The sequence below is a fragment of the Adiantum capillus-veneris genome, unplaced genomic scaffold (assembly GCF_014529385.1).
Source record: "Adiantum capillus-veneris isolate H3 unplaced genomic scaffold, ASM1452938v2 Hic_scaffold_284, whole genome shotgun sequence".
Taxonomy (NCBI): Eukaryota; Viridiplantae; Streptophyta; class Polypodiopsida; order Polypodiales; family Pteridaceae; genus Adiantum; species Adiantum capillus-veneris.
The window spans coordinates 112768-124711 of NW_028221408.1; the positions used below are offsets into that span (position 1 = coordinate 112768).

General features: G+C 40.8%; 2 protein-coding genes across 4 annotated transcripts; both read left to right on the forward strand.

Annotated features, from left to right (window-relative positions):
* Nucleotides 1-206: 206 nt before the first annotated feature.
* On the forward strand, nt 207-3316 carry LOC147417316 (uncharacterized). Of its 3 annotated transcripts, none has more exons than XR_015187385.1 (5): nt 207-1957; nt 2079-2399; nt 2477-2831; nt 2912-3023; nt 3118-3316. XR_015187385.1 is itself a non-coding variant. In XM_086507725.1 (5 exons), the coding sequence occupies exons 2-4, from the start codon at nt 1697-1699 to the stop codon at nt 2810-2812; spliced, it is 918 nt and encodes a 305-aa protein (XP_086363851.1). In that variant the 5' UTR covers nt 207-497; nt 1679-1696; the 3' UTR covers nt 2813-2831; nt 2912-3316. The 3 variants fall into 3 exon arrangements, 2 of the variants coding, with proteins under 2 accessions (XP_086363851.1, XP_086363849.1); XM_086507725.1 differs by having other exon boundaries at nt 207-497; nt 1679-1957; nt 2912-3316; XM_086507723.1 differs by having other exon boundaries at nt 2912-3316.
* A 5156-nt stretch (nt 3317-8472) lies between these two features.
* On the forward strand, nt 8473-9576 carry LOC147417317 (uncharacterized). The gene is made up of 2 exons (XM_086507727.1): nt 8473-9042; nt 9351-9576. Exons 1-2 carry the CDS (start codon nt 8825-8827, stop codon nt 9559-9561), a joined length of 429 nt encoding a protein of 142 aa, XP_086363853.1. The 5' UTR covers nt 8473-8824; the 3' UTR covers nt 9562-9576.
* Nucleotides 9577-11944: the final 2368 nt, after the last annotated feature.

Genomic DNA, 11944 nt, shown 5'->3' on the forward strand with positions numbered 1-11944 from the left:
TTCGAGGGGTATTTTTGTAATTTCCACAAATTAGAGAGTATTATAAAAAGCTATAAAAGAGCTTTTAAAAAACTATGAAAAACTCTAAAAAAAAGCTCCGCCCTTAATAGCTACAAAAGCCAGTGTGCGTTGCTTAAAAAAAGCTAGCCAGAGCTTCGTCTGCAGGTTTGTCTCTAGCCAATCATTGAGAGAGAGAGAGAGAGAGAGAGAGAGAGAGAGAGAGAAAGTGCTGAGCTTGTGATGAGCACGTTACTGAGCGTTAGCGCTCTTGGATCTGAAGACTACAGGGGAGGGGCTACGCAGCAGTGCAAAACCGAAAAGCACGTTACTGAGCGCTAGCGCTCTAAGATCCGACGACTGAAAGGGAGGGGCTGCGCAACAGTGCAGAATCAAAAAGAGCTGCCTTGCTTGATAAATCTGGAACTGCCTGCCAACTGGGCGAGGATGGGATCAACAAGTGCCGGACACCTCTCAAAACCCTTGTTTATATTTCACAGGTAATCAAGCAACTGACGAGATGCTTGGCGACGTGATTAGCACTCTCAAAGGTCTGATATTTTGTGCGATCAACACGTGATGAGCACAAGGTCAGATTGGTGATCAGCCGACGTGATCAGCTCATAAGTGAAGCTTGCCGACATGATCAACCCGTTATTGAGCGCTAGCGCTCCATGCATGGGAGGGGCCTGCGCAGCAGGAGGTAAACACAACGCACACAACTCGCCATAGCTGCCATGGGTGCTCCCTGGCTCTTCTTGCAGCTGCGATGATGACGATCAGTGATGACTGCACATGCAACCACAAGCCGGGCAAAACCGTAAAGGCTAAAGGATCATCGAGTTTTCCTTTTACTGAGCGCTAGCGCCCACCGCCTGATATTGTTCACTTAATTAACTTTTGATGGTGAGCGCTAGCGCTCCATCCCCTGCTTATGTTCAATTAATATAACTTTAGATGGTGAGCGCTAGCGCTCCATCCCCCTGCCTTCTTGTATTGATAAAGCAATTAAACAATTAAGTAATGTTATGCTTAGGTAATTAAGCAAGCAGCTTTTGTGATAGCTATTGACGGCTTCATCACATAGAGGGTGAGAGGATTAAAAAGAAGCTTCATATGTAGTATTGTAGCAATGCCTTAATACTTACCAAGGGCTCTCAAACTGCCACAGTTATAGAGGACAATTTTGTTCTCTAAGGTACCTACTACATAGGGTGTGTGCACCTGCCAAGTAGCCTACATTAACTTTATAGGGAGCCTATATAAAGAGGGTTTGGGCAACTATTTTTAGTTGAATCTTACGTAGCATGCGGAGAGAAAAATATTCAAGGTACTTATAGATTCTTTCCACACTCTATCTCCCTCTCTCCCTCGCTTTCTCCCTTGCGCAACAAGCACACGCTCATTGTCTTGGCAAAATAGGATTGTTGGACAAGAGAGAGGAGAGCAAAGGAGGTTGATAGAGATGATTGTAGGTCGAGAGGGATGAAAGAGATTGAAAGATACGGATAAAGGTTTAACATTAACATTTGAATATAGTAGAAGAAATATCTTCGAGAGAGTGATAGCGACAGAGAGCTGTACAGTCGTAGAAAAAGAGAGAGAGAGAGAAAAAAATAGAAGAAATATTGATATTAATATAATCTGCATTTCTTTTTGATAGATTAGTATTTTGTGCTAGGCTATCAGCTCTCTTCCGATGGCCAAGAAATCTGATATTGGAGCTAGTGTTAAGTTCATTTATAACGGGGAAGCAATTGGTATTGGACGAATAGAGCAGACTTCAAACTTGGCGAAGATACATGGCAGCAAAATGCCTTCAGGATGCTTTTCTGTTGCCGTGTTAGAGGTGTATGATGACAAGGATGCTCCTCTGCCTCATGAACCTTCATCTAACGAAGAGATGAATACCCTGAAGAAGGCACAAAAAAGCCTTGTCGCGTGGCCGAAAATCGATCTGGTAATTTCTTTGTTCATTTGTCTAGAAGTTTGTGTTTCTTGCATTGGAGTTTTATCTTTCAAATAGTTGCCAAAAGTTTGTATGTTGATTAATTTGCAATGTATTAAATGTTTGATAGCAGGTCACCAAGATTTCAAGGAAAGAACAAGAAGAACTATCTTCATCTGCTGCTATGACTATTTCAAAGAGAGTAGCAGCTAGTGTTGTGGCATTTCCACCTGCTGCGACAATCGATAAATCCAAAAAATCTGCCAAAGGAAAAGCTAAAGTTCAAGAAGGAGCGTCGTCTGGGTTTGTGGACAAATACAACTCCGACGAGGAGATTGATGATCGAGAAATGGCTGCTTACATGACTGCAGGGCAAACGCTGGGAGAATTTCCCATAAATGAAGACGTTACAGTTAGACAAGATATGCTATCAAAGCATCGAGGAAATTTGAAGGTAAATTATAGCTTTTTGGTTAAAGCTTACTATAACTATCCTTTGGATTTGTCTTTGACATATATTGTTGCTTGCAGGTAGAGCATGAATCTTTGCTCCCTTGGGTTCTACTGTGCTGTTTGGTGAAGCTCGAAAAAGAAAGACAAATTAGTTGGGATGCCAAGCGTCTGCAACCTCTTGCAGATACATTCTTGTTGGAGGGGTATTATGAACCCAAGGGAAGCTTCATATGCTCTCTTGACGCATCGGGATATCCAATCATTGATGTAGATGACGATACCAAGAAGACATGGGATCCCTTGTGGCGTGAGATTAACGATGAGTTTGAGGCTGAAATCCAAAGCACTTGTTGGAGCGATCTATGCGGTAAAATGTTGTCTACGTGGGATGACAACCATAGGCTTGCTGCTTGAATGGGAGTACTGAAAGAGAGTAAGCTAGATGCATTGCTGATGCAATCAATTTGCTTTTTTTTAAGAAATACATTTAATAATCATTTTTTATCTTGTTAGGTGTTGCTTACGAGAAAGATGCAGATCTACACCCTTGAGTTCGAGTTGAATTAGTCAAAGTAGACTCCACAAATGAACCCGACATGTTGAGCATAGTGATGCGTATAAACAAGTAAAATCTCTTTGATGTATTTGAGTATGCAATTGTCTTGAAATAATGCAAGATTGACTGACAAATATTTAAACATTGCATCAATTTCTTGTAGATTGAATGAAACAGGATATGTTTCCACATCATATACATACATGTTATGGATGGTGCGAGCAATGGGTCTTGCTTCCAAGGAAGCAATCATGGAGAAACTGCCATGTGTCGTATATAGATGGATGTAGGCAGACATAGATAAAAGGGTGGGAAAGAAGTCCTTGTACAATGTACCTGTAGCTCTAATGTCTCAGCTTATGCATCCAGTATGTGCTTTGAGATTGTTCACTTTTTGAGTGTCAAAAAGTTATAGATCCATAGATTTGTTTGATCATTGTCTTCATGTCTACAGGAAAAATATACACTTGCCTTGAAAAAATTGTGGCAGAAAAAAATAGCATGCTACCGACCGAGTTTCAAGCCCGATACAAAAAAGCATTCTTTGAAGCAGACGCGCGATCAAAAAAAATGACAAGATATGCATTGGCAATAGTCGACGCATGGCACTTCCCTATACACTATGTGCTAGCTCTTGTTCACCACATCTTTCTCAGGGGGGGGGTTTGTTACCATATATGTAGTAGTGATGTGTGTGAACACACTTAGGACCGCTGGGCATTTTTTCCCTCAATAGGACGTCTTTTCCCATGTGCATTGTATATGTGTCTATCACTCTAGGGTTAACTTATCTTTCCATTGTGCACTACGCAATACACTCTCTATTGTGTGCCTTGAGCTTCTTCATCTTCTCCAAGCTACGTGTGTTTCCTTGCAACCCTAATTCCAACAATTACTATAGATGGGGATTCATTAAGGAAATTACAAATGGGGGTTGAAATTGTGGCAAGATTACTAAATAGGTCATAGGAATGGTTCCCTCTTAAGCTTAATTCGACATAGCAATAAACATGTTACCAGCCATATGATTCATCCAAGATTGTTCCTTTCTTAAGCTTAGTAATACAGAGAAATAAACATGTTGTTTGCCAAATGATGAATCAAGGTTGCAACCAGACTTTAAAGTTTCCATTTTCTTTTGCAACCATAATTACAGCCAACAATTTCTTGGACTTGTTAATAGCACTAGATCAAATGTCCCCTCTTTTGTCAGTTTAATGTATAGACATAATACCCTCTATTGTAGAGACAAAACATTAGAAAAAACTAAAAGCACCACATAATTTCCTTTAGCCTTATCTCATGCTATAAGCAAACGAGTAAAAAATTATAGCTTAAGCTTCCAAAAGGGGAATCAAATCACAAAATATGTCGTGATATATAAATCAAGATTGAAATGGGATTTGATGGGCACAACGCAGATGCAAGCATGCAAAAATGATAGCTTGGATCTAGACCAAGACTCAAAAAACTCATGAAAACCCACTAATTAGGCGAATTGTTTTAGTCATATCTAATCAAATACATAACCACTTCCCTATTGTCCCCACTTGTGGGTACCCACTCTACCACCTAGTAGTTTTGTTGCTGTCAGTCCTCACTTTAGTGCATTTTTGGTGAGTTAGGGGTGAGGGGATTCAATGCGTGAGTGGGGTGCGCATTGTGTGACCACACACCCTTGCTTTTCAAAAAAAGTAACTCTAGCCCAAAGTAAATAGGGATAGGCATGTAATCCATGTTCATCTTTAACAAGACAACTAAAAAAAGGCTATGGGGTACATGAACCATGCATGGGTGGGATGGATAAGGTGTGTACCATGGATTAGGGAGGTTGCAAGTTTGAGTCTTGTGGGGTACCCTAGTTTCTTGGCTACCCTAACTATGGTTTGGCTAAGTTTAGTTGACCTCTCGTTTTGAGATTTGTGTAGCCCAGTCTATCATTGATCCCTTGGTGTCGTGGCCATCAACGGTTCATTACTTTATAACAAGATAGCAATGCCAATGCCTAAGGACGTGACTTTCAAAGGTGTTGTGACCTCCTTTTTCTACCATTTAGTAGCTTTTATCTCTCTTGCAGGACTAGCCTATGTTGCACAACCCCATACAAATATAACTACAAAAATAGTACCTTCCCTCTCTCTTGCTTCCACCTGAGATTTCCTATTGTCAAGGTTTGAGCTATTGGTGACATTGACGCTAGATTCCTCAAATTAACTAACACCATCACAAAGCTTAGTCCTATCTCTAGAGGTCGTCTTCTCTCTAGAATAATAGCCTCACATGCTCATAGTTGCCAACATGCACACACACTCACACGAGAGAGAGAGAGAGAGAGAGAGAGAGAGAGAGAGAGAGAGAGAGAGAGAGAATAGAATTTATGTTGGGACATGGGAGATCTTTTTGAAGTGGGATGGTCAAAATATGGTCTACAATAGTTTCATCCAATCATGCATCAATCTATATATCGCTGTGGTTTCATGTATCATTAGCGCCTAGATGAGGATCATGCATTCCTGTGTATGTGTTGCCAGATGACTCATAATGCAAAACATTACAGATGATTTGGTCACTAACTACCCCTTTATAGAAGATTTGGCTTTATGACCTTTACTTGTCTCTCTCTTTCCTTTGAGGTGAAATTGAAATTCACCCATCACACCTTGATGTCTACACGGATATTTGAATCTGATCATAAATAAAGATTTCTTTGCACAATTTTGGGAGAAACCCATCGGGAGCTTGGTTTGGGCTTTGCGTGTTTTGTTGCATGTTTGTAAACATACCCCATTGAGGTTCTTGATATTGCCTCTTCTTGATGCACTATATACTACTGGCTCGATGATATATGATATTCTACACACACTTATCTTTTTGTTTTTTCCTAAAAAAAATATACTACCCCTTACTGCTATCATCTTTGCTATATATTTCCGCTTAAGCTATAGATTAAAAATAATGCTTATTTTGGGGCTACACTGGGTGGGATGGAACCCCTAATGGGTTATGATGGCAAAACCACAAACGTGGGCAGTTTTTTTGCTGGTAGCTATTAACTCGGCTTAACTTCTACTCTACAAATGTGCCTCACTTACCCCGCCATGCTAATGGCGAGTGGGCTGCTCTGCTCTATAGAACTGGACCCCATTAGAGGTGGCCGCGTTTTGTTTCCCCATTAGGAGTGGCACCTTACCTACTCAATGCTTGGTATGATGTGGATACTGCTCGCTACATGCCATGAGTGATCGCGATCTACCTTCTTCTAATTAAAGAGGTGAGGGCGCATTCCGCCTCTCACTTAGCCTTGTGTGTGTTTTATTTGAGTAAACCTAAAAGTGTGGACTGTGTGTATTCACTCTCTGCTGTGCCAATTATGGATCTTGCAACGCAACCTACACAAGTCAGTTATTGTATACTGGGCTTGGTATTTTGGTTTTCTCTCCTTTGTACATATTGGTCTAAAGGTAATATAAGCACCCGTGCTTACAGGTAGGTATACCTTGTGGCTTAGCCTGGTGAGGCCCACTATGTGGGTGGCTAAGCTTAACAGTGTGTGGCATTAAATGGTTGAATGGTATAACACTTGGTATGGTATTGATCCCACTACTGTTTTCAGGTTCTGAGAGCTCTGCTTAAACAGTTCATTGTTTTCTTAAAAAATGAGGTGGCACCTTAGGCCGGTATTGGGGGTATGGGATATTTGTTGATTGGTTTGCTTTACAAAGGATGCTACTTGGCCTGTTAAAACATTACTCTGGTGATTCATAAAGTGATGAGATGTCCTGTCGCGCGAACGCATACTGTTCATTTAAAAAATGGGGGATGGGGGATTCTGCCCCGAAAGCATGCTGTTTTGGATCTTTTGATGGTACTAGTTGTCTACATAGTGTTGTTTCCTCTGACATGATACAGGTTGCGCAGAGGCATGTTATACTGGCTCTCCCAGAATTGAGTACCATATCAAGAAGTTTTTATGGCTAATAAGTCATGGTGGTAAAAATGTATTACTCCTTGGTTTAATTATTAAGGACCCATGCGTTAACAATTTTCTAATAAAACCTACTTTATGTCGGCAACTATGGCGCATTATGATACTTGTTATTACTGTGTTTCTCATAAACTCTGCCAATAAAGCTCTACATTGCCTGTATACGTTGTTTTGATGGGGTTTACATTACACCTTTTGGCATTCACAAGTTAGGGTATAGTCTATGAGACTAGCCCCAAAGGGCGATTGTTCTTTATACTTCATGGTTCGACCGTCGATCTGGTGATACCGTGCTTATATTAGGGGGGTTGCCACTTTGTATGCTAATCAGTAAGGCACAAGATTTTTTTTGAAACTAAGAGGAATGAAATTAGTGTATTTTTTCTTCCCATTTGGCCTACAAGCTAAGGTAGGTTGGATTCCATAAACCCTTATGGGCATATATTATTCAAAATTTGTCCTAATAACAAAGATGAGTTTGATACTCTTAAACTATTAATGGAATTTTCTAGATATCTAAAGCTTTTTTGTTTGGTTACTTTATGGCTTCATATACTTAAAAAGCAGGAGGAAGTAGTGAGCTTGACAAATCTGGCAAAGGAATACTCAAATGACTGATGAGTTGTTATAGGGGTTAAGACACTTGGATCAGAAAGGGTAGTGGCCTTCTGATCAGAATAAAATGTATGCTATTATGAATGATGCGGATAATTAGAAATATAATCTTTGGGATAATAAAACGTTTTTACATAAAATTTGGAATACATGAGCACTTTGGACAGTGGTTTTAAGTTAACAAAGTTGTAAGATGGACATGGATAACAAGTGGTATAGTCCATTTATATCTGTAAAACACATCCAAGGCTAACATATCTATTGTCTTGTTTGGATGGATGCATGTAAGGACTCTATCTTATCTTGGAAGTTTTTTGGCTTAAAGCAATTGTCTACACATGATTACACTTACACCTACTATTGGGGAATTATTTTTGATATCTGTATAGTGGAATGAGGGTTCATTCTTATAAGCTTTGTACAAAGATAATTCTAAGACTGAGTTTTTTCTGTACTTTTCATTACTCTCTCTCTCTGAAGCCAGCTGTCTTTTGAATGTTAAAGTTCAATTATGTCTTATTATTTAAGTTCAAACAGCTACACACATGGTGTTATATAAATAGATAGGTGTTTTATATGTTTTGGATTTTTCGACATGAATACTTTCATTTTTGAGTGAAATCAATTACCTTTTTTGAAACTAGAACCTGGTTAGTCCCTTCACATGATTTTGAGCAGTGCGTTCGCTTGTGAAGTGGTACCATCCTTAAGGCACCCAACACTATGGAAAGATTAGAATGGGATGCCATCAGGCTACAAGTGGACTCGAGAATTTTTCATATTTGTTTTGCCTAAAAACACTCACAAACGCCTACGTGTGAAATGCCTCTAGATGGGGCATGCCCACCCACTTAAGGATGGGTAAATCAAATCAATTGGACTGGTTGTCGGAACTCTTCTTCTTCTTCACTCCTGAGAATTGGCAGAAGGCCTCAAATCACTATCTTTGAGTCGTACCATCTCTGTACTCTACTACTGTTTTATGATTCTTGCCACTTGGTGTTCCTCCCGGCCTTGAATGATCCGATCTAAGACTCTTTGTAGGTATCAGAATGCGAGACCCACTTTGCGTCACCTGGATAGAGCTCAAACCCATCTGCGCTCTTTCGAGCGGTTAGCCCCAAAGTGTGCATTCGAATATCCCGTGTGCAATGCGACCCTTTGGATGCACATGCGTGTGGAGCTTGACATTGACTCATATGAACACTTCTCACATGTTATGTACTGCTTGACATAGCAGGCTTCAACAGCAAGGCCAAGGCCTTGCTCAATGGAACTCATTACAGCCAGGCTGACTACTATCATGGAGGCCCTGCTTGATTGCTTAGAGATTACAGTGCCTCTATGGATTGCTGTACTGGTGGGTATTCTCTTCGGCTCAATTCTCCAATGGACGCCTCAGTCTCTTGAGTTTTCTGGCTTTGTGAAACGATGGTTAACGTCTCAAAGACAGCCTCAAACGCAAAATGAACATGGGACCCAGGAAGGGTAAGGCTCACTTGAGTCAGAGCAGCAAATTTCCTAGTTTCTATCATCAAGGTGATTTGTATTACATGATAATCAGATCGTGCTACCACCCGTCCGGATGCTTTCTGTTGGTTTCTTTGCATATCTCATTTTAGCAGTACTGGCATGTAGCATGGATGCATGTTGAGGAAGAAATAACACTATATCTCTTGCATACATGTGCATCAATGCAACCCAAATTACACGATATGAATGCAAAGATGGTGGAGTGATTATCACAGAGGTGAAAGTCGTTTTCATCATCACTCTGAAACCCTTTCTACTTTCAGGTCCAGAACAGCTGCATCTGAACAATCCAAAGGAGGCAAGTTGGCTTGCTCCACAATCCAAATTGATGATCTTTTGAGTTTCTACCGAAAGCTTCATTATAAGGATGGTGGGCCTCCTTGGGAATTTCTTACGGAACACTCAATCCCAGGCATGATGTATCAAGCATGGCGAAGAGACCCTCAGGCATGCTTTTTGAGATTTGTTATCTAGACGAGGCACTGCTGCTGTTTGTGTGTGCATACAAATACATAACACATGCATATCGATACACTCATACATACGTACACGCAAATATATACATAAATAATGCACGCAATCTTTGCTTACATGTGTTTTTGGCTATGTTTGTAGATGTAAAAGTAGATGGAATTAGTTTTTTAGCAATGTGACAAAGAGCATCTTGCACTGACTTTTAAAGATCATCACTTACCTTCAAGAGAGGAAGTATTCATGTTGTCACTTTTCTCCTAAACTGGTACTTATTTGAGGCTTAGATTCCTTTGCATAGCATGTATTTTTTTTCATATTATCCATTGTTAGGTGTGGAACCAGTAGGATTGCTGCTAGACAGAAAAGTGGCATGCTTCTACATATAAAGTCTGGTCTGCATAGATTATCAGAGCACAGTTGGGGTCTGTGAGCACACACCCTTCTTTGGAAAGTTGGAAGAGATTACCTACGTGAGAGATTCTCTAAGGTGACTCTTGGAGGCCTCATAGGAGCATTCCTATCATGCTTAGGGGCACCCTTGGGTTTAAGGAGCCTATGCAGTTTCTAGGAGACACCCTAATTTGTGGGGATCTGTCACAAGACGCTGTCACAAGACGTGCACCACGTGCCAATAGAAAAGAACACGTGCCAATAGAAAGAACAGACTGAACAGACTTTTGTCACTTCAATAAAAACATAACTGAGAGAGAGAGAGACGACACGCGACACGGAGTGACGGAATTCCACCTCAGAGAGTATTGGCCCCAAACCTTGGCGCCCCTTTCGGTATTTCTTTATATTGCATCAACACAGTACAAGCCAGTACTCCAGACTCTGCACCTTCTCTAGGAAGCATGCTAGAGAATGAGCCCTAACCTCATATTTAAAGGCCCTTGGCTTGAAAAGCACTTACAGTGAAAAGCTTTTAAAACTCAAAAGCTTCTGGTCCAAAAAGCAAAGCCAAAAGCTGCCAGCGTAATTTACGGAAATCCGTACAGCCTGCCACGTCATCATGCCAGCGCAATTTTCGAAAATCTGCCACGTCATCAACAGCTACGCAATTTCTTCAGTGTGTGTGTGGGTCCTGTTTTATTTTAATCCTTTGTCACTTGGGTCCCATCGGACGGGGTCCCCATAAGTTGGTAGGACTTCTTCTTTTGTTACTTTTTCTTCTTAGGGTTTAGGCCCCTCGGCCGGCATGTGTAAGTTGGCTCCATTCTTTAGGCTTTGACACGTCCGCAGTTTGTTACAGGATCCCTCTTTGCATGCTTATCTATTGGGCATGGGCAAGTTAGTTGGTAGTAGCTAGCATTATAGTGAACACTTTAGCGTACTTTTGCTCGTTTAGCACATCATCAGCATTCTTTCCTAGTGTGCTCTACTCCCGTGCATTTCAATAAGCACCAATGGTGCTCTCTTTGTGCGTTTTCCATGAATGCTTTGGGAAGGTTCAGGTGATCAAACTATGTATGGAGACATTGCACATGAGCTTTCCAAGAATTTGTTGGCAAAATCTGAGCCTCTGTTGATACTTTGGCTTGAGAGTTGTTGATAAGTTGGCTCCATTCTTTAGGCTTTGACACGTCAGCAGTTTGTTACAGGATCCCTCTTTGCATGCTTATCTATTGGGCATGGGCAAGTTAGTGGGTAGTAGCTAGCATTATAGTGAACACTTTAGCGTAATTTTGCTCGTTTAGCACATCATCAGCATTCTTTCCTAGTGTGCTCTATTCGTGTGCATTTCAATAAGCACCAATGGTGCTCTCTTTGTGCGTTTTCCATGAATGCTTTGGGAAGGTTCAGGTGATCAAACTATGTATGGAGACATTGCACATGAGCTTTCCAAGAATTTGTTGGCAAAATCTGAGCCTCTGTTGATACTTTGTCTTGAGAGTTGTTGACTGTCTCCTTGATCTCCGTCTTACTGCTCTGCAGTGCTGTGCGGTTGTGCTGAACCTTTCTAGGTCTGATGAGACTGCCAGGATTGGAATCTCCCATGACCAAACTGTATCCGTCGTTGAGCCTTGTGACAATCCTTCACAGGTGGCCCATCGTATGACATCTCTTGTCACCAATTATGCTTTCTAAGATATGGTTTTTAATGATTTATGAATGCTTTTTATGAGAACTATATTTAGAACGTATGTTAGAAGTTATTATTTTTGTGAAAGCAAAAGTGCTTTCCAACATGCAAAGAGTGCTTTTCAAAAAGCAAGTGTGCTTTTTGACATTTTTTTGAAGAGGACAATTCACGATCAAGAATCTATCCTCGCATGTGAAATTTGTGAAGGCTACGTGCTTGCTTTCTAAGGTTAAATACTTTGCATGGAGGATGCTATCAAGAAGCCAAAAAAGCTCTAAAAAGAGGATACAAAGACTCTCT

What these genes read in the sequence shown, in the direction of transcription:
- LOC147417316 (XM_086507723.1), top strand. Translation starts at nt 1,697, where the DNA reads ATGGCCAAGAAATCTGATATTGGAGCTAGTGTTAAGTTCATTTATAAC. An exon ending in CGTGGCCGAAAATCGATCTG is followed by an intron (nt 1,958 to 2,078) that starts GTAATTTCTTTG and finishes GTTTGATAGCAG; the next exon opens with GTCACCAAGATTTCAAGGAA. An exon ending in AGCATCGAGGAAATTTGAAG is followed by an intron (nt 2,400 to 2,476) that starts GTAAATTATAGC and finishes TGTTGCTTGCAG; the next exon opens with GTAGAGCATGAATCTTTGCT.
- LOC147417317 (XM_086507727.1), top strand. Translation starts at nt 8,825, where the DNA reads ATGGAACTCATTACAGCCAGGCTGACTACTATCATGGAGGCCCTGCTT. An exon ending in GAACATGGGACCCAGGAAGG is followed by an intron (nt 9,043 to 9,350) that starts GTAAGGCTCACT and finishes TTCTACTTTCAG; the next exon opens with GTCCAGAACAGCTGCATCTG.